Here is a 25,434-nt window from a genome sequence, read left to right on the forward strand (position 1 = left end):
TGCTTTGCCATCAAAGCATGCATCTCATTATATGTAGCAGAATTTGTAAGTTGCCTCTGACTTTCTTCTTGAAGCAACAGAGAGAAAACCTTGGACATGCTTGGTAATGGAACCATTAGCAGCAATTGGCTTCTGATAGATGCATAAGAATCATTTATCCCCACCAAGAATTTGAGTACATAATTAGATTGCTGTCTGATTTGTAGAAAGTTGAAAAGTTCACAAGTGCATGTTGCCATCTTTCCACATGTGAATGTTGGAAATGGCCTATAGTTGATGTACTTATCCCAAAGGGTCTTAAAGGTACTGAAATATTCAGTAACAGATAAAGCACCCTGACTGATGCAACTCAAAGATTTCTCAAGATGGAAAACCCTTGGTCTATCACTCTTGAGATATCTAGCTTTAAGCTCATTCCAAAGATCGACAACAAATACCACAAACAACAAGTTATTTTGTATTTCTTTTGAAATAGAATTCATCAACCAAGAAAGAACTAGATTATTTGCTCTTAACCATGTTGTGTGTTTAACGAGTTGATCAGAAGAGGGAGGAACAATTGAACCATCTATAAATTGTAACTTGTTATTGACTGTCAATGCAATGACTATCAAACGACTCCATGCAACATAGTTCTCTTTATTGAAGATTTCTGATACTAACAAAGCACCAGAATTGTCACTTGGATGCAGATAATATAGACTCGAGGAATCATTTGAAGGTTGATGAGAGGGTGATTAAATGGAGAATAAATAAATGGAGAAGGATTAGTAGGAGGAGGATTAACAGGAGAGGGATTGAAAGGAGGAGGATCGCCATAACTCATTTTCAAGAATTTGTTCAAGAAAATGCAAGAAAACTTAAAGATAATTGATGCAAGAATTCCAGAGCAGAATTTCGCAAGGCAGAATTTGAGAAATCAATCAATTTAGGTTGATGAAGCGTTGTATGTTTTCAATATGATACCATGTTGAGAATCAAATGAAATCTTGAATCTGAACTTGGTGAAGACAAAAATATCAAAAATAGAGAAGGCAAGTGAACTTGGTAAACAACTGAATTGAATGAATTGAAACTTTACATCAAACTTGAGTCCTCTTTATAATACATCAACAATATAATAACATAATTAACTGAAATAACTAACTTTCCTCTTCTGACTTTCTATCTATTTTAAGTTTTTCTTCTTTCCTTTTTAATTCCATGCTTTCAATATGAGATGTAACACTCCAACACACATAATTCTAAGATCAAGTAGTTCTACTAAACAGGTGGTCCTTGATCATTTAGCTTTTGTTTGATGATCAAATGTTCTTGATCATTGATCTTTAACTCGACTTTTTTTTTTCTTTTTTGGTTTGATCAGTGACTAGAGTACTACAGAATTTCAATTTCAAAAGTAAACATAGATTATTCATGTATGGAGCATATATGCTACAACAAACAATGCATTAACCAACTAGCTGAGCTTACTTCCATTCCAATTCATTCAAGCAATATTTGCAGTACCCTAGCAAATTTCCATGGATCGATGAGTTAATTAATAATATTTGAGAGCTCACATATATATAGAGGTTTCTATTGCATTTTAAAAATTCTACCTAATTAAGAAAAGATCAAGTTCGTTCTAGTCGACTATCATGTATACCTATATGGAAAAGCATAACACAAAGGTTAGATGCATTTTCCACACTCTAAGTAGCAAGTGTTTTATATTTGGTGTCCCAAATTAGGAAAAATGACATTGCAAATTCCAATTATATATCACTTTGTTTTTAAAATAGCACCCTTTGTCCAAGTCTAACTACTGCTCATGCATGAGACGACAAAAATAGATGTTGTATAATATATATATATATATATATATATATATATATATTTATAGAGGATACTCATGATCATTTGGCGATAGTCGCGCGCATGCAGTAGGAGGTGCAATGTGCATGCATGCGTAAGTTTTGTATTTCGGAGTACATGCAAGGAGTAGTAAAACAACTATTAGTTGAAGGGTACTGCAAGAAAGAGTATGCCATTAATATGTAATGATTTTCTTTTTCTAACATGATCATATAATATACTTTAATTTGAAAAGCAATGTGATTAATTCAATTTCCATGAAATTTAACAGCATTTGATGATATATATATATATATATATATATATATACACATTGTGTGTGTCTGTGTGTGTAAATTCAAAAACTTTTCGAAATAGTCAAAGCATTCACACGATATGATCTGAAATATTGATTGGCCGGTGTTAATAGCAACAAAATGAAAAGAAAACCGTGTTAAATATGGACTAATTAAGGCCTTGATTGTTTTCAGAAAATTTCTCAATTTATCTCATCTAATTATTACATATTTTTTAAATTTTTATATAAAATAAAATAAACAATTTAACCTTTTTAAATCTCAAAATAAAAATAAGATTAAAAATATATATTCTAACAATATTTTATTCAATTTTTAATTTTAATATCAAAAAATTTCATCTCATATTATCTCATCTCATGATTAAAAATAAAGAGGCCCAAATCGATTGTAGTTCTACCTGATCAGTTGATATTATAAATAGTAACAATAATTAAGGTTGTTAAAGCCGAAATTCATACAGTTATCGGTTTAATTTCTAAAACGTGAACGGTCAAAGATGGTCGCATTGGCCTTGAAGAAAACGAGCATAGCTTACCCCACCAGGCTCTCAAATCAGCACACTTTTTCCAGAGGCATGTAATGATAATATTTTACTTTCACCTTTGGCTTTATACTCTGATAAAAAGCTTTCAATAAGTTAATGACCAATATTATCTGTGGAGACGCGCGTTTGATTATTTCTTCTGCTGTTGACTTGGTGTTGCTCCTCATAATATTACTGATGGAGAACAACCCTAGTTCATCCAGATCAAGTACTGATCGCAAAACCATTGAGCGAAATAGGAGAAACCAAATGAAAGCCCTTTACTCCGAGCTTAATTCTCTTGTACCGCATCAAAATTCAAGGGTCTCTCTCTCTCTCTCTCTCAATAAATTTACATATACACTATAACGTCTGCTCACAGATGAAGAAATTTTGATATATATATGGTACTATATATGCAGGAAGTTACATCACTCCCAGATCAACTGGATGAAGCTGTAACCTATATAAAGAAGATGCAGATAAACTTGGAGAAAATGAGTGAGAAAAAAGACAGCCTCATGGGCATTGATCAAAAGCCAAATGCAGGCACAAATGGTTCTGGAATGACGTACTCGACAGTGCAGCTAAGATCACCACAAATTGAGATTAGTGAAATTGGTTCGGCTTTACAGGTTGTTTTGATAACTGGGTTGGATTTCCAGTTCATGTTCAATGAGACCATTCGCGTGCTTCATGAAGAAGGAACTGAGATTGTTAATGCCAATTTCACCATTGTTGATGATATGGTGTTTCACACAATACATGCTAAGGTAGCCATTAATTATTATTGCTTTTTTTTTCCTTCCTTCCTTCTCAATTACCACTTTTTGTGAAAGATTGTCGTGAATTTGTAATTTGTTTTTGGTATCATCTTAACATGTAGGGTGGGGAGTCGGCATTGGGTTATGAAGCTGCAAGAATATCTGAGAGACTAAAGAAAATTTGTCAGTATTAATGATGTTGATCGTATAATTTGAATTTATGTTTCATCACCGTGTGCTTAATTGTATCCACTTGCGATCGAAACAAGCAATCTGTTCATGAATATCAGTGCAATATATTTCTGATGGAGAGGTAGTACTATCTTAATAAATCAAATTGGACAAATTCGTTCCTGATTTTCCACAATATCCATCAATCACTGAGCAGTACTGTACAGTTGTTAATTAGGGTATGCTGAGTCTGAAGATTTTCAGCAAAAACTTGTCATGCATGTTGTGATCTCTATTCACATATATAATGCTTCAAGCTGCCTTCAACAAGATCAAATCAGCTGGATGATATACACATGAGTACAAGATCTAAGTTCAATTGAAAAACCATATATATAGTACTTGTTTATATAACTAACTAATTCCCTATCAATTGTGTTTCCATTTAGTCATTCATCATTTAATTAAACATGTGTTTGACTACATATATTACAAGTTGCTAATTAAGCTTGTTGGTAATTGTGGATTTATTCTGGTTTAAGAATTCTTCTACTTGCAGTATGGATACAATATTTCTTCGCACTGCTGACACGATAGAATTTGATTTATAGGAGAAAGTTAAAATTAAATTCGCTTACAAATTGATCAAATATTTATTTTATATGAAATGAATGTCTTTCACATTGAGTACTAGTACTTACGAAGATAATTTCTCTTATTGTAATGTATTTGGTGGTAATGTCATTTGTTTTTTTAAAGTTCTTTTTACCTAGCATGCTTTAGAAACTTTCACATTTCCTTGTAGATTATGTTTTATTTATTTATTTTTTTAAAAGAAACTATCATCATTCATTCATCAAGAGACTTACATCTATGAGTGGATATATTTTGGGATGTCCTCATATCAAACATGACATCATAAATTAAAATAATACATTTGAAGCTCTATCAGTATACTATTTCTTTTTGTGACCGATTTGTAGATTATGTTTTAAATGTCAATGAAAATGAGCTTTTGAGAACTTAAAATATGGAGGAATTAGTTGTCATTACTATGACAAAACATTAATTAGGAATAGCTATTGCGTGGTTAGGCACACAATAGCTATTTTTAGAGATCAAGAAGGCGATCGAGCCATATATAGGCATAATTGCTTTGAACTCTAGGAATGAATTAATGTTCTGATGAGTGATGTGTGTTAGTTATCAGAGATGATAATTTGATAATAAAATGATTAGGAAGATTAATTCTACAGGTTAAAGGAATAATTCTCAAAATACCAAGTATAAATGATCAGACTTATATATCCAGGCTGTAACTATTGAAAACAATTCAGACTTAACAAGTCTCAGTCAAATGCAGTCTTCAAAGGACCAGTACTTTCCTTCCTAACCAAGATCCCTCATATCACGGCACCACTCCTCTTGACCGTTGCATAAATGGATTCTGTACAAAAGTCTAAGTTGATTGAAAAATATAGATTTTATTATTTATTTTATATCTTAATAATAATTAAATGCTTCAAAATAATGCACACATATATAAGATATCGGTACTTACTTATTAGTAATTTTGGGAATATATCATGCACAACCTCATGTATGTAAAGAAGAAAGAAAGAAGTGTATATTGGAGAGGTGCCTTAATGTGTGTGTGTGTTTTTAGTACTCTTGTTGGGTATTTTATAACTTTCTTTCGTATATTTATCTAATTGAAAAATATTTTAGTTACAAAGAAATCTTATAAAAGTAAACTCATAAACTGATGTGTTTTAATGTGATACGTTAGATTATAAATCTATTTTTATTATAAAGTAGATCTAACGTATCATATGAAATTATGTCAATTTTTAAATTTATTTTTATAGAATCTTTTTATACATATAGCACTTCTCAAACTAATTATCTTTCATGAGCACATATTTAAAGTGGGATCTTATAAATTATATATATAAACATTAAAAGCTGTACTGATCAATCATATATTTATGAATATTATTATTGGTAATGGTATCAAATAATTAAACCTAAAAATCAATATATATGGCGATCTTTGATCAAGGTATAAGAAAATGTAACAGAAAATGAGGTAAATATGGTCGTCTAGCTAGCTATATAATGTTCAGAATATGTGTCAGATTTTTCCAGCTTGAAAGTTTCCAGCTTTTTGCGATGGAATTACGTGGAAAGTTGTACTTTAAATAGTAACATACATCTGTACAATTTTTTTCCCATCTAAAGAAATTTTCGTGGAAGTTTCTGAGTATTTTAATAACAAAGAAGACGGGAATTTTTTTTAAATTTTATTTATAAACCTCACTTATATATTGAGATGAATATTGCATGAGCCTTGAGGACAGAATTCGGATGAAGTTTATACCGGAAAACAAAGGAAGTTCTAAATGATAATAAGGATTGAAAAATTGAAAGGGGAAAATATAGTTATCCCTTGAAGAACGTACGTTTTACACAGTATATAGCATAAAATGAGAGAAGATGGTCCATATATAGTTGGAGGCTTCAAGCTAGGAGTTGTGACTTGTGACTCTTGAAATGCAAATGCCTACATTTACTATAAATTTTATTAATTGAAGTCCTATGCTTCATTTGCTTTTCAGTTCCTTAAAACCATTTATCGTAAGTCCAAGCCTAAGCCCAAACCCAAGCCCAAGCCCAAGCCTTGTGGATCTCATTGAGCCCCTAAGTACAACCTCAATGCTACCAACTGACAAATGGATCCAAAATCCCATGGTCTGTAAAGTTCGTTGGGCTGCAAATTCCAAATTTGATTTACGAAATTGGATTTATTTTTTTAATTTTTTATTCGAATTTTAAGAAATATAGACACATAATATTTATTGAATATTTATAAATGACTAAAAAACTTACTAAAAGAGCCACATGAGACTTCCTTTTTGTTTCTATTTTTATTAAAGCGGTTGATTTATGATGCAACTTAAAAATGTATAAGACATGCGAATGTATGTAATCAAAGATATAAAAATTGAGATAAACATAATTATTTTTCAGTACATCTAGGTGCAAACGAGTTGGTGGATGAATTGGTGAACGAAGCTAAGGTGGACGGTCGCTGTCAGAGCTATTTTAAAAAAAAAAAAAATGAAGAGAAGAAGAAGACCATCGCCTTCAGATCCACTTCGTCCTTCTCCCCTCCCCAAATTCCATATTAGCACCTCAAATCCCTTTGTCTTCCCTTCAACCGGTCTCCTCTGCGCTCAACCCATAATGTTGAAACATGAGTAGAGTGACCTGCAATTTGTAGCGAAGCTGTTGGGATTTGTTGGATCCCCAGAAGTTCCTAAATCTCTGTCAAGGTCAGTCCTCTGCTATTGTATAAAACTCTTACAAACTCATCGCAGCTTAAACTTCCATCATTGTTTGTGTCAAACACTTGGAAAATTATTTCAACCGCATTGTCAGAGATGGGTACACGCACACCTGATATTGCATAAATAATTCCATTGAAGTAAAATAAAGCCAGGAGGAAACAAGAAAGAAGGTCATTGAATAAACATTACTGCAAAAAATCTGAATCAAAGCTGTACGTACATTTAGCAGTAAGGAAAAAAAAAATTTGAGACTGTAGGAAATTTTTCTATGCATTCTGCAAATTTTAGCTTTCTATGGTTCTTACTGAATTGTCCATGTTTTAAATGTGTATGTTCTAAAATTCTAATGTCTAGTTTATATGTAATTTTATTAAAAGTCATATCCAGGGATCAAGTTACTCATGAGTTGATGCATCATATGATGTCATACCAGTCAAATACTACAATTTGATGTTTAATTAAAGAGCGGTACTACTCTGCCGCCCGAATAGCATCGCTCAGTTTGACAGCTAGTTGTAAAACTAGTTTTTTTTTTCATTTTTCTATTCACATTTTTTTAATGTATTTAAATATTTTTAAAAAATAAAAAAAAATACATCAATATATTTAAAATTACTTTTTTCATCATTCGGTAAAAAAAAACAAAAAACAAAAAAACCGAGCGGTCAAACCGAGCAGTAACATTTGGGCGACATAATAGACTTTTCCTTAATTAAATTGAAAAAGCTACTTTGCCTCCCAACTTTGACCGCTCCATTTGACCGTTGGTCAACTTTTTTTTTTATTATTAAGGAAGTGATTTTAAGTGTATTGGTGTATTTTTTTTTTATTTTTTAAAAATATTTAAATGTTAAATTGATAGTTAAGTTCACTTAGGAATAGAATTACATTGATCTCACTTTAATCTGAATAATTTTTTTTTACGATTAACTTAATTTTCTACTGTTTTTGTTGAGTCAATTATATATTCTTCCTCTCTTTTATAAGAGACATGGGGGAGAGTAAATGTTTGGCCAATATATTTATAATCAATAGTTTTTTTTCTTCACCTCTTTCTTGCTTGTTTGCCTAGTATATACTGGTTATAATCACTTCCAAAAATTATTCTCTAAATGGGGAAAGGGAAAGAGCATGCTGAGCACAAGTATGAAGTTACAGGTATTGGTAGGACATGTTTTATTTTTCTTAGTTGAATTAATTAAGTCCCTCACATATGTTTTTCTGTTTTTTCTGCAGAAATAATGGTGTATATTTGTATAAAATGGGATTGGACAACACTTTGGACACTTGCAAGCTTGAAGATTTATGAAAATACTTTTGAATGATGGTTTTGTCTTTTGTTGGTGTAGTTGTTTACACTCAAGTTAGAGATGTACAATACATTATTTATGTTTTAGTTTGGAAACTGAACTAGTGTATTTCATTCCATGGTTATATGTTGAGTTGTAAGTGTTAATTAATATATGTGAAGTAAGGAATATGTTATTTATATGCAATGGAATGAGGTGCTGCTTGGACAGCCCAAACTATATTTTGTTAAAGTTAAATCAGGTACTTGAATGAGGTTTTGATTATATGAAATGAGTGAATGAATTTGCCATGTAATTACAAGATGGTCTCTTTTTGCCATGCCATTTGCCATGATTGGTCTCTTTTTGCAGTTGAGTCTCCCACTTATAAATATCAAGAGTATTGATGCACATGCATCTTCCCAGCTTACTACAAAGCTTAGCAATCTTAGCAAGCATATTAATTTTCTCACAACTATCACACTTCCCCGGTTGATAAAAACCTTAGCAAACCTGAACATGAAGGCCACAAAAGTCCCACCATACACAAAGACAAAGTCACTTACAAGAAAGTTCACAACTAGTTGGTTGAGGTTATACATAGCAAAGGCCACAAAAGTATGATATACAAAATCTCCTCTCGTAATGGGGTTTCATTGTGACCGTATGAAATACAATGAAATTAATATAAAAATAATCCAATACACACGAAGTAGTGTGCGTTTTGCTAGGATATATGCTTCTTGCAGTTGAATAGCGAGTTGGTTGTTGTGGACCTCGAACTCCCTTTTCAAAAGTTGTTCCTCTCTTTTCCAAAGCTCCTCCTCCATCATAGCAATTCAGTTTCTATCTTCTTACTCCTCTTCAGAAGTTGTTCCTCTCTTTTTCTTTGTTTTCACCACTATCTGCCCATTTGAAATAATTATATTATGATAATCCCTAACAGCCACAAACAAACAACCAGTACTTAGTATCAAAATTCTATACAAACCAATGAAACGACAATTAAGTATACGGCTCTCAAAATCTCTAAATGATTGTCAATGAATGATGCAGCATACGACTCTCGAAATTTCTAAATGATTAAAATAATTTTTTTTTTTTATCGGTAATCAAAGGTAGTATATTCATAGAAATAGGCATAGCCCAGGTACATAGGAAGTATACATGAAAACACGCCTAGCTAGAGGAAACAATAGAAAGAAGAAGATCATGGACATTACATCCGTTACAAACTATAGTCCCCACCCATAGGAACAAAGTCTTAAAAAAGAAAACTTTAAGCTCATTCCTTGTTCTCTCTTGATCATCAAAACATCTAGCATTTCTCTCCCTCCAAATGCACCAACACAAGCATATTGGTACCAATCTCCAAATTGCCGTTACCTGAGAATCTCCGTGTAGTCCTGTCCAATTTGTGAGGAAATCCATCAATCTCCAAGGCATAACCCAAGACAGTCCGACTCTTGAGAAGACATCATCCCATACAGCCTTAGCCACCTCACAGTGTAAAAGCAGATGATCAATAGACTCCCCCTGCTTCTTACACATACAACACCAATCTAGGATAATGACCCATCGTTTCCTCAAATTATCTATGGTGAGAATCTTGTCCAAAGACGTTGTCCAGACAAAGAAGGTTGCTTTTGAAGGAGCTTTTGTCTTCCATATACTCTTCCACGGGAATTAGACAAACTGGAGTTCTTGAGCTTTTGATAAAAAGAACTAACCGAGAAGATACCTTTCTTAGAATGATTCGAAAGCAACTTATCACTGGAGCCCCCTAGAATACTTGCGGAATATAAAGCCGCAAAGAACTCTGTAAAAGACTCCAATTCCCAGTCATGGGCTGCCCTAATAAAGTCAATATTCTATTGAGGAGTGCCATTTGCTGAAGAATGAAGAAAGGCAATCGATGCCTCCTTAACTCTTGCAAATGCAAAGATGGCAGGGAAAGTATCTCGTAGACAATGGTTACCACACCATATATCAAACTAAAAACGGACACGCGAACCATCGCCTACAACAAAATGTTCATGTTCTCGGAATGTCCCCCAAAGACTCCTAATGTTTTTTCATAAACCCACTCCATAAGTGTCTCGTACCTCATTCGAACACCATCCTCCCCAAGCTTCCCCAAACTAAGAATCTATGACCACCCTCCAAAAAGCCTCCCTTTCATTTTGGTACCTCCTCAACCACTTACCCAAGTGAGCTTGATTGAATTTCAGCAAGTGGCGAATCCCCAAACCCCTCCCAGAAATTGGGGCACAAACTGTAGATCAATTAATCATGTGGAATTTGAACTCTTCCCTCAATCCACTCCATAAGAAATCCCTTTGTAACTTCTCAATTCTATTAGCCACCTTTGTGGGAAACGGGAACAAAAACAAGAAATAGGTGGGTAAGTTAGAAAGAGTGCTTTTAATCAAAGTCAACCTACCACCTTTCGACAAGTAAAGTCTCTTCCAAGCAGTCAATCTATGCTCCACCCTTTCGACTACATCATTCCAAATCCTTTCAGATTTAAAAGAGGCACCCAACAATAAACCAAGATACTTCATAGGAAGCGAATATATCTTACAACCCAAGGTAGAAGCAAAAATCTCCACATCGGGGGCGGCCCCCACTGGCACTATTTCCGACTTAGCGAGATTAATGCTCAATCCTGACACAACCGCAAAGCAAAGGAGTAACGCCCTCAAATCTTGGACTTGACTGAGGTGTGCACCACAAAAAATAAGTGTGTCATCAGCAAATAACAAATGAGAAATGTTAAGATCACCATTCCCTATTGAAAAACCATGACGTAACCCACCATCCACCATCCCCTCAATCATATTGCTGAGAGCTTCCATGAGAAATAAAAAAGTAGAGGGGAGAGCGGATCTCCCTGTCTCAGGCCACGAGAGGAGTTGAAGAAACCCACCGGAGAGCCATTTACCAAGATGGAGAAATGAGCTGAAGTGATACAAAATTCTACCCATTTCTGCCATTTCCCCCCAAACCACTTCTTTCAGGTAAATAAAGAAGGAACTTCCAGTTGACATGATCATAAGTTTTCTCCATGTCTAACTTGCAAAGTAGCCTAGGCTCTCTAGACTTAAGCCGACCATCCAATACTTCATTTGCAATAAGAACCGAGTCAAGGATTTGTCTACCTTTGACAAACGCATTTTGCGGCTTCGAGATTAGTTTTTCCACCACTGAGCTTAGTCTATTTGCTAGCACTTTAGAAAGAATCTTGTACATCCCATTCACGAGACTAATGGGACGATAGTCCCTCACATCCCTAGATCACACCTTTTTAGGAATGAGGGCTAAAAAGGTGGCATTGAGGCTCTTTTCAAATCTAGCATTAGAATGAAAATCAAGAAAGACTTGCATAATATCTTCCTTGACCACCTCCCAACAAGCTTGAAAGAAACCTAGGGTAAACCCATCCGGATCGGGAGCCTTATAATTTGCCATACTTATGATAACATTGCCCACTTCTTCTTCTGTAAAATGCCTTTTTAACCACCTTGCACTGTGCTGATCTAAAGTGGTAAAAGGCAACCCATCCACTCTCAGTCTCCAATTATGCTCTTCTGATAATAATTGTTGATATTATTGTTGAATGTGGTTTTTGATAACCGTCTGATCCGAAGAAGCTGTCCCATCTACTATCAGTGTATCAATAGCATTATTCCTCCTGTGAGAGTTAGCCATCCTGTGGAAGAATTCCATGCATTTGTTCCCCTCCTTAAGTCAAAGTACCCTTGATTTCTGCCTCCATGAAATCTCCTCCATCAAAGTAACCCTTTCAAGATCAGCAACTACCTGGTTCTTACGGATTTTGTCAGGATCAGAAAGGGATTTGGCCTCCTCCTCACCTTCCAAACCCTGTAATTCCTCTAAAAGAGAGCGCTTTTCCTGAAGCACATTGCCAAAAATTTGTTCATTCCACTGCTTGAGGTCCTGTTTCAACGCTTTTAGCTTTTTAGCCATAATGAAACTTGGAGAGTCCTGAAAACTATAGGAAGTCCACCAATGTCTGATCCTGTTTACAAAACCGTCAGTTTTAAGCCACATATATTCAAATTTAAAATACCTTCTACCCCCATGGATGCCTCCACAATCTAAAATGATAGGGAAGTGATCAGAACATAAACGGGATAATCTTCTTTGAGCCACATCCGGAAAGTGTGACTCCCAATCGGGTGTTAGCAAAAATTTATCAATCCTTGACCATGATGGGCAGTTACGGTTGTTGGACCAGGTAAAAGTGCCTCCTGATAATGGAATGTCCATGAGCTCCTGTTCTGAAATAAAGTCACCCCCTATGCAACTCGGTAGCTCCCACCAACTAATGACTCCCGCCAGTTATTCCCACAAAAATCTTCCCTCTGAATCAAGATTAGGGCCATAAACCCCCGCAAAAGCCCACTTAAAGCCGTCTTCTATGTTAGCAAAAGAGCATGACACCGAGAAATCACCCACACACTCCTCCACCCTTTCCACCACCCTTGTGTCAAACATAATTAAAACTCCCCTAGAAGCACCTTTTGAAGGTAGGTTGGACCACCCAAAATGTTGTCCTCTCCATAAACTGTGAATTACTTGTCTAGTAATAACTTCCAATTTAGTCTCTTGTAAGCATATGATGTTCCCTTTCCACTGGCGAAGTAAATTTCTAACTTGGAGCCTCTTATTAGGATCATGCAGCCCCCTCACATTCCATGAAATTATTTTTGGTTTCATGGGACAACCATCTTCCCCCTTCCCTTACTACGCTCCCGAGTAGAGCTTTTATCACCTCCATCATCTTTCATTGCCCAATCTAGCCTTTTGAGTTCCTTTTCCCTTTTTTTGGCCGAAGCCAAGGATTGGTCGGACTTTGCTTGGGCATTGACTGTCTCTACGGCTGTAAGTAAGGCCATAAATTCAGCTTCAAAATCCCCATAAGAAATTCCTACCATGTGCTTAATGTCCATTGCTCTCCGGATAACCCAGTCTAACACATTGGGATGAAATGAATAGAGTGGAGTAGGTTCATCCTCCCCATCCCTGTTAGCCATAAACAGAACCAAAGAACCAGTATTTTCGAGAAAATCGGACTCTTCTACCACCTTTTCCGACGCAATAGCTACTGTTTTCGCAGCCAGGGGAACAGAAAATAGCCCAGAAGGAGCTGGCGTCTCTGTCTGTGCCACTGCTAGGTCCGAAAGTTCAACTACATCCAACAAATGATTATGAGACGGCACCGATAGAGTATTCGTCACCAGAGGCTCAGGAAGTAGGCCAGAACATACCGGCGGCAAAGTCTGTGCCACCATAGAAGGTGGCGGCCCCTCCGAAAGCACCCCGTGTTCCAATGAAGCTTGCGTAGGGCCGCTGGCTTCATCGAGGACTTCCTTGGAATGGGTTGGCGTATCAGTGGCTGCCGACGTTAGAGTCACTGTCATGAGGGACACTGTCGGGTTCTATTTCAGTGAGGATTCAGGCGAACCAAAGACCCCGTGTTCCAACGAGGCTTGCGCAGAGACACTGGCTTCATCAAGGGCTTCCGTAGTGAAAGTAAGCGTATCAGTGGCTGCCGGCGTTTGAGTCGTCGGGTTCTTTTTCAGGGAAGCCAACGTTTGAGTCGCCGACGCGAGGATTCTGGCAATACTAAGAATCGGATCATCAACTCTGCAACCTGCCGACACCACCTTAGGTAGCACAGAACTCACCGGCGGGCCCACCACCGCCACCGTCGAACTCGCCTCCACCGACGAGGAGGCCTGACCCGCCACCAACGGTAGCGACGACACTGGGCTAGCTCCGTGGGCTTCCCTGCGTCTCCACGCAGGCTTCAAGCCCTGGGCTACGGGATTAGCTAAATCGATGGGCTACTGGGTAGACTTGGCTTGCAAATGAGGCCCACCAGAAACGGTTCCCTTCCCTTTAAGCCCATACTCAAACACAGGTCCGTTAAAGAAGCCTTCACCCTGGACCCCTACAAATATCTTCTCCCTCTGAAGTCCTTCCTCAACGCAACGTTTTAATACACCCATATTAAGAATTAACCCACCCACTTGCTTCTCCATCTCTGCCAATGCTAGTAACAAAGTTTCCAAACTTGGCCTCGACAAAGGCCTGCGTACACTTGCTTCTTCACAGGGCCGCGTCTTCACCAGAGGACCTGACCCCTCTGTAGGTTTTGGAGCTCCAGACAGAGCCTCCTTGTACGAAGAAAAAACTTCATGCCCCTATGGTAGTGGAGGAGGCAGCGTCCATGGGTGGTTCCCTTTGTTATCCTTTCCCAAAACAAAGGAGGTTGAGGTTGCAATTGCAGCAATTTCCTTCAACAACTCACCAAAATTCCTCCAACTATAACACCTTTCCTCCCTTCCGGAATCACAAGTGAGCCGTGCCGTTCCTCATGACTGAACTCTGATAAGGAGAAGAAACTCCCATAAGAGTTGCGTTGTCTCTGAATCACCAACACGTGAGAACCAATTCTACGCGACCTGATGAAAACAGAGGGGCCCTCTGAAACTATATCTTCCTCTACCATGCCAGCCAGCCACCCCAAGGAGTCTTACTCAATGAAGATGTGATTCACCGCGCGACAACTGCTCTTGGTGATTCTCCACCACCTTGCATTCATCTTCATAATCTCAAAACATTTTTTATCAATAACAACATTCCTGCTCGACCCCATCACAAAATAACTACTCATAAAATCTTGAAAACTCTAGGCTAACAAACACTGGTCTCAACCAGCAAAAACAGAAAACTAATGAGAAAACCAATGAGAAAACACAACATTTTTCCTCAAGAGTACGGAGAGAAAAAATTTTAGAAGTGTCAACATTCAATTGATTAAAAATAATTCCAAAGGCAAGAATTTACGATTTGAGCTCTTTTTGGTTGAGTGAAATATTTATGAAGTGCATAAGTCTTGGTAAAGCTAATTTTGCCACCTAATTTCAATAGCCACCTTTTTAAATAAAAAACCATATATCTAACTTTCTCATTTCACTTCACCAAGACCAAAATAACAAGTTGCAGGGAAGCCATTATCTTATCTCACGATTTCCAATACTTATCTTGTCCATCCTTTCCGAGCCTTCAATTCAACTTAAAAGGTTTACAGGCACCTCAAGCCTTCCAGTATTTTAGGCTCTAAAATGACTCCATATATTATTTAGCTTCTCAAAAAAGCCTAGGCATCAACTCCACCTTTTACTCAAAAGAATTAAATTTGTATGGGAACATGACATCCTTCTATTAATTGCATTAAGAATACATAAAACATGTCTTACACTGGTAGAAAAATATTCAGTATTAAAATATATCAAAATAAGGCATTTCCCTAAAAACAGTTATAAAAGAGTAAAAATTAGCAGGAACTCAGTCTCAAGACTAAGATTATTTACAGTACCATCGATCATTCCCTCCCCTATGTAGGAGCTGAAGTTAGAAATTCCATCATATAGTATCAAAATTGGTTAGCTCCATTTGTATGCAACCCCACAAGTTTCAATCTATGATGTTAACAAGCTTGTAACTTGTACTTGGGTTCCTATCATGCTAGTCTGTCTTGTTGTTTCACCTAAAAACCTATGTATAAAAATTTAATGCATGCAAGAATCAGTGTTTTTATTTGTTTCTACAACTAGTGGGTAGTGAGGGTCACTCGTACCACGGTGTCCTTGTTTCTAATCCTAAAACCAATCTAGTGTTAGGTCTAAAGGTTTGTGTCCTGGTTTCTAATCCAAAAGGCCTCCTCCTCCTACCCAAATTAAAAAGTCATCCAACAAATACAAATTAAAAACCTAATATTTTCAACAAATACACAAACGTGCATATCCAGAAGACAACCAAGGATTATCAAGGGATCCCCTTTAAAAATACAAAAAATTGGTTTCAATCAAAATACAATTAGAGATTAGAGTTTAAGCACATAACAAGTAAAAACAATCAAAATTGATTTCAAAAATCAGAGAGAGAGAGAGAGATAGAGATACCGATGGTGATTGAATTGGCTAGCAGGTTGAGGACGAAGAAAATCACAACGACAACGAAAATCCCAAGATGAGGCTGAGTCTGCGGCTTGCAGAAGCTTGGGGGGAACTTCAACGAAGGAGAAGAGCTTCTAAGGGAATGGGGAAGAAGGAGAAGGGTGAAACGCACCATTTCAATAATGTCTTCTTTTACCACATTTTAATCTTTAATTTCATCTTCCGCTAAAGTAATCTGCATCGTTTTATTATCCAAACCCATTCCATGTCATCTTCGGTGCACATGCGCCAATCCGCCTTCGAGTAGAATTTTTTATTATTTTTTAAAGAGTGGGGCTACTATGCCGCCCCACTCTTACTGCTGGGCGTGCCGCCCAGTGGTTTTGTTTTTTTTTCACATTTTTTATTACATTTAAATATTTTTAAAAAATAAAAAAATACACCAATAAATTGAAAATCACTTCCTTAACCACTAAGTAAAAATAAAAAAATAAAAAAAATTTGACCAGCGGTCAAATTGAGCGGTTATAGTGGGACGACATAGTAGACTTTCTCATTTTTAAAAAAACAACATACACGTGCAATAAACATGCGTATGAAAACCACTTTGATCAAGACTGTAATCGAGCATTTTCTTTGTCTTATCATTTTCTCTTATCCAAAAGAGTAATGATATATCTATAATATTTTATACAATAATGTGTTAAATAAGATATTTTATACAATATATTATTTTTATAAGATATTTTATAAAAATATCTCTCATTTAATATATTTTTATATAATAATAATATATTGTACAAAATATAGTGAAAAAATCATTTTCCTATCCAAAAACCCTAGCGTCTCCTAGGGTTTCCCTCCTTTTTTTTCATCGCTTGCCAGTGGCACCCAGATCCAAAACCTCAGCGAGACAAAATCCTTGATCATGGTTGTAGGACTCGACGCTGGATTGGTCCCATTCAATCCCGAAGGGTGGGGCCCACCCGATTCCACCGAAACCACCACTTCCGTCGCCGCCGGCAGCACTAACAACCTTCCTCTTAACGTTCCCTTTGCCCCCTTCTCCCGCTCCGATAAGCTCGGCCGGGCCGCAGACTGGACGCGCAACTACAACAATCCGGCCCGCCCCAAGAACCCTTCCGACTCCGTCTTCGACTTCTCCAACGACGAATCGTTCTCTGCCTCGGCCGACGACGACTCGTTCCGACTTGTCGACGGCAAGCCGCCTCCGAAGCCCAGGTTCGGTCCGAAATGGCGGTTCCAGCAGCAACGCCAGCTCCCCCAGCGGCGAGACGAAGAGGTCGAGGCCCGCAAGCGCGAGGCCGAGAAGGAGCGAGCCCGTCGCGACCGGCTATACCACCTCAACCGTCCGAACCCTAACGCGCCGCGCCGCGAGGCCGCCGTGTCCAAGTCTTCCGTGGACATCCAGCCCGAGTGGAACATGCTCGATCAGATCCCCTTCTCCACCTTTTCCAAGCTCTCTTTCTCCGTTCCCGAGCCAGAGGATCTCATCCTCTGCGGCGCGCTCGAGTTCTACGACCGCTCCTACGATCGCATTACTCCGAAGAACGAGCGCCGCCTCGAGCGTTTCAAGAACCGCAATTTCTTCAAAGTCACCACCACCGACGATCCAGTCATCCGTCGCCTCGCCAACGAGGACAAAGCAACGGTCTTCGCCACCGATGCAATTCTATCCACGCTCATGTGCGCACCGAGATCGGTGTACTCGTGGGACATTGTTGTTCAGAGGGTTGGAAATAAGCTGTTCTTCGACAAAAGGGACGGCTCGCAGCTCGATTTGCTCTCGGTGCATGAGACATCGCAGGAGCCATTGCCGGAGGCAAAGGATGATATCAACTCAGCGTACTCCCTCAGTGTCGAGGCCGCCTACATTAACCAAAATTTCTCGCAGCAGATCCTGATTCGGGACGGGAACAAGGTGACCTTCGACGAGCCCAACCCCTTTGCAAACGAAGGGGAAGAGGTCGCTTCTGTGGCGTATAGGTACAGGCGTTGGAAGCTGGACAATGACATGTACTTGGTGGCGCGGTGTGAGGTCCAGAGCGTGGTCGAGGTTAACAAACAGAGGTCCTTCCTCACTTTGAATGCGCTCAATGAATTCGACCCGAAATACTCTGGAGTCGATTGGAGGCAGAAGCTTGAGACCCAAAGAGGTGCTGTATTGGCCACCGAGCTGAAGAACAACGCGAACAAGTTGGCTCAATGGACCTCTCAAGCTATGCTAGCTGGCGCGGATTTGATGAAATTGGGGTATGTCTCGCGGGTTCATCCTCGCGATCATTTTAACCATGTGATATTGGCGGTCGTTGGGTACAAGCCGAGGGAGTTTGCGGCGCAGATTAATTTGAACTCTTTGAATATGTGGGGAATTGTGAAATCCATTGTGGACCTTTGCATGAAATTGAATGAGGGCAAGTACGTGCTTGTGAAGGACCCGACTAAGCCGCAAGTTAGGATCTATGAGGTGTCATCTGATGCATTTGAGAATGACTATGTGGAGGAGCCGCTGCCAGAGGACGAGCAGGTTCAGCCACCGGTGGAGGATGCCGATGCTGGCGAGACAAATGCTGCTGCTGTAAATGATGTCGAATAGAGAGGTTGATGCTCAAGCTTAGAGGTAATGGTTTTCAGTCCAATTCACTTGCCACATATCTGTTTTCTGTCATTATTTGAGTAATGAGCATGATGGTTTAAAATTCCTCCTAATAAAAGCTGAAAAAATAATGGTATTAGCCCTGTAGGGTTCTTGTTTCTAACCAATGCGTAAGAACTCTAGATGAAATAGAGGATGAAATAGAGAAATGATATTTGCTGTGGAGTGCTCAAGTGCCGCTCAATCCCTTTGAAAAAAAGTAAATAAATACGAGATCCACATTAAGAAAAAAACAAAACTAATTTTTTAATAATGAACTCCACTCTTTTTCAAAAAAATTGTGCGGTACTTGTGAACTCTACGACTGTATGTAGCATTACTTGAAATATATCAGATAAGGTCCTGACAGATGCGAAAGAAAATTATTGACTTGCAGAATGACTAGAGAGTGCCGAGCAAAACTCTTAGGGATTGTTCCATGGATATAGTTGCGAGTCTGTGACTAATACTATTAAATGGAAGTTACTACTTCACTTACTCTTCAGAATACCGGATGGTCGTAGAACAAACTAATGACAATGTTCAAAATGGTAGTTAAAAGTCACTGCTACAGGTGATCTGAGATTGCCACTTTTCCTTTTTCTTGGAAAACTCTCATCGTCTGTGTGGTTGGTTTTGGTTGTTTGGATTATGATTTGTTAGCTGAAGTATGCCCTATGAGTCTGCATCAGATTCAAAGTTTCCTTTGGCGGATTTGATCTCCTGTCTTATGCCTCTTAACATATAGTCATATTCGCCACACCCCCCCCCCCCCCCCCCCCCAATCTCTTTTCTCTTCCTTGGAATCTACAACATATAATTTTTGAAGCAGGAGTTTTTATTCCTGCGTGTAATGACCAAAAATTAGTAGCTGAAAAGGTTATGTCAATTAGGAGAGGCCCAGACTTTGCGTGATGTCTTTAGGCCAAGAACTTGTGACATAATCCCTTCGGTAAGGAATCCTTAGTTGGATTAATTGATCTCTCTGGCATTAGATAATTTGGAATTTAATGGTCTCAAACACCCCATCTTCTTTCTTCTATAAAACGTCTTCTTTCCTCTTATCTTGATTCGTCAATTGAAAGGGTTAAGTATGCTACTTGACACTATTTTATATCTCTGTTTTGAAACTTTCCTTTGATGCTAAAATCAAATTGCACATATTATTAGTCAGGTAGGTAGTATTAAGTCTTATTTTGCAAGATTTAGAATAACAAGCAACCAAATTGAACCATATTTTGCCAGTAATTTCCATTGCTTTCTCGCAATGTGCATGTATATCCCAGAATACAGTTATGTTGTTGAATGCTATATCTTCGATTTGTTTTTGCAGATCAAAACCATTTATTCCGAGGAGCAAGAAGTGATTGTAACCTATGTTGCCGCGAGAGAGATTTCTGCAACAACATCGTGCCATAGTAGTTTCTTGTTTTGCAAAATGTCGTTGCTATTTGGCGGAAAGACAAGAAGCTTTTATAGCATGCATTTTTGGAGACTTGGTTGATTCAATTACTTCCCATTTGAAGGATTTTCTGCGGGATCTAGAAATGAAAGCTACACAATTTGTTTGTTCAGATGCCATGTTTTGGTTTTCACTTCACATTTCAACTATCTGGATGAATTGTGTACTGTTCTAAATTCTCCTCAGGGAGAGAGAGAGAGCCCTGGGCCCGAGACCAAAGCCCATTAGTGATGCAATATAAGAAGCCCATCAGTTCTAGTAATTGTAAGTAGAGTCACCCGAGCCCAAAACAGATGGCCCAAAAGGCAAAGAACTATGCTTTGACTAAGGGAAGAAAAAATAAATCTCTAGCATTCACCCCGGAAGTTCGTTTGCCCTGATGATCAAATGGTAAGATTCTAACAACATAACTGTCCCTATAAATTTCCCTTCAAATATCAGATCTGATGAGTCATATTTGCTACAAATTTTGCGTCTGAGAAATGTGTGCGTGTCAATTCGGTGGAATCAAAATTTTCGAAAACGTGCTCACTCCCAGCGGGTGCATCTAGCACTCCCAACTCATTAATGGAGTCTTCCATGACAGCACCACCTCAGGTCCCCAGTCGGTCTTATTGGAACTATTTGCATTTAGAATGTGGTCCCTTTCAACACTTTTTAACCGGCATTTGCTTTCTCAATTCATCTAAAGAATGAGCATTGGATTCATCTCTCTTTTTCACCTTTTTCCCTGTCAGTGTAGCTTAGGTTCCTCCCAATAAGTATCAAATACAATGTGGATGTTTGTCTCTCTGACTTATGCTAAAGCCAGCCTGCGTTTGACAATTAACATTGAAAGTCTCAAAGGTTTGTTTGGATGACAATTAAAACATACCAAGACTTATTAAAATATATTCTATTTTGGCTTTTGTATTTGTCTTTTGTGACAGAAACCAAATCAAGCGATTGGTTGAATATTTTTAGCGTTGAAATATGTTTTTAAGTGAAAGAAAGGAAAATGTAAAAATTTTATTTAGTATTTTAGCACAAGATGAGTTTGGAATTTGGAATTATTTTATAAACTAGATCAGCAATTCTACAGAGTCTATGGTAGTTCTGTTGTCCATTGCCTGCTCACTTGTGGATGACAAAGGAATGTTGGTCCAATAGGGTTCTGATTTGAGAATAAAAATATATCAAAGGTAGCCAACCTTTGATTTGATATAAAAAAATAATAATAATAGCAGAGAAAAGAAAAGCCTTTTATTAACTAGGATGCATGCATGTATGGGTTGGGCAATCAGAGATTTGAAAGGAACACCATGTTTCTTTAAAATTGCCTTAGCAACCCAACATCTACCACATTAGGTTGAACAGTAACTCTTGGAGTTGGAGCATGATGATTGCTGCTTTTTGAGTGTGATCCGATTACTGCTGAGAACAGAAAGCTCTATCTAATAATGCAGTAGTTCTATAGAAGTTGATTGATGCTTGGATCTCTTGTTTGCTGAAATGCCCAAATGAATGCATTTTGAGTCTGCCGTGATTGCTGTGTTTTACCCTAGTCCTCAGGTTCAATGTTTCTGTAAGCTTGTGCATTACCTAGTTTTTCTCTTATATTTATTTTCTCATACCTAAAAATCTACAGTAAGTGTTAAAAGATGAATAATACTACATACAAATTTTAAATATGTAAGTTCATGTAGGTGTAAAAAGTCGAGTCTAATATAGGAAAGTGTGTTTTTTTAGTAGATCTCATTTTTCAAGAGATTTGAATGCCTTAACCTTAAACAAATCTCTTTTTTTTTTTTTTTTTTTTTTTTGTTCTTGTATTTTGTTGCCACTGTGCATTAGAGCTAATGGGTAAATGAGTTGTTTTCCAAAATGTTTTTGTTTTCGTTCTTACCTTCTTATTTTGTTATATTTTCTCAGCTGTCATTTCTTTTCTGCAGATCGAAACAAAAGGGAAAAAGAGCAGAAACACAGAGCACGGAAATCCTTGAAAATGCTTAAAGAAAAGAACAAAGTTTGAAGTATCCATCCAAATGAAGAAGTATTCAAATATCTAGCAATTTTTCTCTGTAAATGACCAGACAGCAAGTACTCCAGCTTAATAGTTAATATATATACTTATCATTTATCAATAAAAATAAAAATTATAAGATGGTAAGTGTTGGGTGGGGACACTTTCCCTGCAAAATATCTTAAATTCTCTGCCAATAGACATAATAATTTATACATGACAAAACACATATAATATTAACTTTGTTTTTAAAAAGAAAAAAAAATTTATTAATTAGCAACTCTAGTGGGAAACACACTCAGTGTACTTTATTCTTAGGGAGGATCCACAAGAGATGTTTCAACATTTATAATCTGTTTTTACAATTTATTTCATCTAATAAGTATAATTTTTTTAAAATTTATATACAAAATAAAATAAATCATTTAACTTTTACAAAATTTAAAATAAAAATAATATTAAAACTATTTATTTTAATAATATTTAATTTAATTATTAATTTTAATCTCAATTAATCTCAAAAGAGGCCTAAATCTTGTTTATTTTCTTATTTGTTCAGATTATTAAATAAAAACAGATAGACTTTGACCAAAAAAAAAAAAAAAACATTATTATGATTAATGTTATTTATTAGTTTTATCTATTAATTTAAAGGTGATGCTACAGTTACCGAAATTGTGTCCCGAATAGAGTCACTGAATAATACATTTTAATTTTTAATTTTTCTTTTTTTTTATATACTTTTTTAATCATCATAAATATTTTAAAAAAAAATTAAAAATTCATAATATTATCTTAAAAAAAAACTCAACTATTTGAGTCCCGATTTCGGGATCAAAGCATTTCTGTTAATTTAATGCCGTAGTCAGACTGCAAGTCAATTGGAAATTTTGAACCTCTTTTTGACGATTTCTTCTTCTCTCTCTCTTCTCTGAGAGAGGCTACATAGCCCCCACCCATTTCTCTTTCTCCAAACACCACCGTTGGTACATCTCCTTTTTTTGGCAAAGCTTAGCCAATGGTATGCCCCCAGCTGGAGTTTCCCTCTAAAGCTAATCTACTCAACTACTCTCCTCCTAAAGCGCGTATTTTCAGTTCCTGGTTGGGTCAATTTTTTGACGAGTAATAAACTTATATACATTAATATTAGCTATAAAAAATGGGTCTCTATAATTTTTAATTTTTAATTTTTTTAATGATTAAAGAATTATTTGTTAATGGAGTTTTAAATTTAAAAAAATATTTATGGATATTAAAACATGAATGAAAAAAAATCAATTTTTTTTAACTCTTATCAGATTCATCTCATGCTCGGTGGGTGTAATACTACTCATTGACTATTAATTATTATATTTAAGTCAGTAAAATAAGAATATATTATATGTAAATTTTCATCTTTTATAAACAAATCTCAATTCAACTTGGACTTGATTGCACAGTAACAAAACAATAATTCATTTGCTAAAATAATAATACTAGATATAATTTTAAGATATATAAATTTAGCATTATTCTTTTTTTGAAAATAGAATTAGAAATAGTTTTTTTTTTTGTATAAATTCAAAAAAAATTCCTTTCTTTCTAAAAAAAATACATAAGATTTACCCAATTTAAACTGTATAAATTAATTTTCAGATTAATTTTCCTGCACTGAACAATTCCTCTCGATAGCATTCTCGTAATAGAAACTGGATTGGAGGATCGAAGACTTTTTGATTTTGTACATCCCAATTATAATTATGAGTTAAAATGTCACAGTTGGGCTTGACATGTTTAGAACGTAACTGAACAGAGTAGTGTTGTTGGAACGTGTTGTGCACACTCCTAAACAACGTGTGGAGTAAAGCCGCAATAAGAGGCTCTCCAACTCCAAAGAATACCCCCAAAACATTTCTTACCAAACAGAAGAAAGTAACAAGTCTCTCTTCCTAATCTCTCATCAAAGTCTCTCTCTTCTCTCCGTCTTCTTCTTCCTCGTCTTCGTGACTCTGTTTTTATCTGTGTGCGTGTTTGTGGAGCATCTCATAGAGTCATCAATGGAGTCAATCTCTCCAAGATACCATGAATCCCATAAAGCAAACCCATCTCTGTTGCCATCCCCAAACAGCCACAGCTCCAACTGTAGCAGTAGCACCACCACCACCCACAGCAATGGACTTCAACCCACACCGCCCCAACCCCACCATCACTACCGCACCAAAACCAACACCAAGCTTTCAGGCCCATCACCAGATCCGAATCTGCAAACCCATACCCGACCACCTTCGTTCAAGCTGATACTTCCTCCTTCAAACAAGTCGTCCAGATGCTCACCGGATCCTCCGAAACCGCCAAGCACGCCTCCTCCTCTACCAAACCCACCACCAACGGTCCCGCATCCGACCCGCCTTCCAAGACCCACATCCCGCCGATCAAATCCGTTATGCCCAAGAAGCAACAATCCGGGTTCAAGCTCTACGAGCGCCGAAGCTCCCTTAAAAACTTCAAGATCAACCCCTTGATTCCCGTGTTTGCTTCAAACAACTCCGGATTCTCGCCTCGCAAGCCCGAGATCCTCTCCCCGAGCATTCTCGACTTCCCGGCGCTCGCTCTCAGCCCCGTCACGCCGCTCATACACGACCCCTTTGACCGATCCGCTTACATCTCTCCCCAAAGCAACGCCAATGCTAAGTTGGACACGGTGGCTGAGGAGAAAGCAATCAAAGAGAAGGGTTTTTACTTGCACCCCTCACCGGCGACGACGCCGAGGGAATCGGAACCCCGGCTTTTGCCTCTGTTCCCAACGACGTCGCCGAGAGTTTCAGGTTCTTCTTCTTCTTGAAATAATTGGTTTTTAACGTTGCTCTAGATTTATGTATTATATTGGCATTGAGGAGGAGGATAAAGAACGATATATATGTACTGGGATGTTTGCGGAGAATGAGAGCATCTTGCTTCAAATTGTAAAATGTCATGTCACTCCGAGAGAAAAAAAGGTGAAATGTAATCCCTCTCTCCCCCTCCTTCTGGGGTCTACTTTGTTACGCTTGGTTGCCGAGAAAGTTGAGTGAGAAAAAAATAATCTTGACTA

General features: G+C 37.4%; 3 protein-coding genes and 1 long non-coding RNA gene across 5 annotated transcripts; all 4 read left to right on the forward strand.

Moving 5' to 3' along the window:
- Nucleotides 1–2,793: 2,793 nt before the first annotated feature.
- Nucleotides 2,794–4,117, forward strand: LOC121266824 (transcription factor bHLH162-like). The gene is made up of 3 exons (XM_041170651.1): nucleotides 2,794–3,003; nucleotides 3,102–3,452; nucleotides 3,566–4,117. Exons 1-3 carry the CDS (start codon nucleotides 2,797–2,799, stop codon nucleotides 3,635–3,637), a joined length of 630 nt encoding a protein of 209 aa, XP_041026585.1. The 5' UTR covers nucleotides 2,794–2,796; the 3' UTR covers nucleotides 3,638–4,117.
- Nucleotides 4,118–7,820: 3,703 nt separating this feature from the next.
- LOC121266825 lies at nucleotides 7,821–8,490 on the forward strand. The gene is made up of 2 exons (XR_005940921.1): nucleotides 7,821–8,122; nucleotides 8,201–8,490. It is a non-coding gene; the product is annotated as an uncharacterized LOC121266825 (long non-coding RNA).
- An 8,577-nt stretch (nucleotides 8,491–17,067) lies between these two features.
- LOC121266826 (eukaryotic translation initiation factor 3 subunit D-like) lies at nucleotides 17,068–20,474 on the forward strand. Of its 2 annotated transcripts, none has more exons than XM_041170652.1 (2): nucleotides 17,068–18,885; nucleotides 20,234–20,474. In XM_041170652.1, exon 1 carries the CDS (start codon nucleotides 17,173–17,175, stop codon nucleotides 18,859–18,861), a length of 1,689 nt encoding a protein of 562 aa, XP_041026586.1. In that variant the 5' UTR covers nucleotides 17,068–17,172; the 3' UTR covers nucleotides 18,862–18,885; nucleotides 20,234–20,474. The 2 variants fall into 2 exon arrangements, with proteins under 2 accessions (XP_041026586.1, XP_041026587.1); XM_041170653.1 differs by lacking the exon at nucleotides 20,234–20,474 and adding an exon at nucleotides 19,298–19,624.
- Nucleotides 20,475–24,287: 3,813 nt separating this feature from the next.
- LOC121266827 (VQ motif-containing protein 4-like) lies at nucleotides 24,288–25,434 on the forward strand. The gene is made up of 2 exons (XM_041170654.1): nucleotides 24,288–24,547; nucleotides 24,586–25,434. Exons 1-2 carry the CDS (start codon nucleotides 24,401–24,403, stop codon nucleotides 25,183–25,185), a joined length of 747 nt encoding a protein of 248 aa, XP_041026588.1. The 5' UTR covers nucleotides 24,288–24,400; the 3' UTR covers nucleotides 25,186–25,434.

The sequence above is a fragment of the Juglans microcarpa x Juglans regia genome, chromosome 5S (assembly GCF_004785595.1).
Source record: "Juglans microcarpa x Juglans regia isolate MS1-56 chromosome 5S, Jm3101_v1.0, whole genome shotgun sequence".
Lineage (NCBI taxonomy): Eukaryota > Viridiplantae > Streptophyta > Magnoliopsida > Fagales > Juglandaceae > Juglans > Juglans microcarpa x Juglans regia.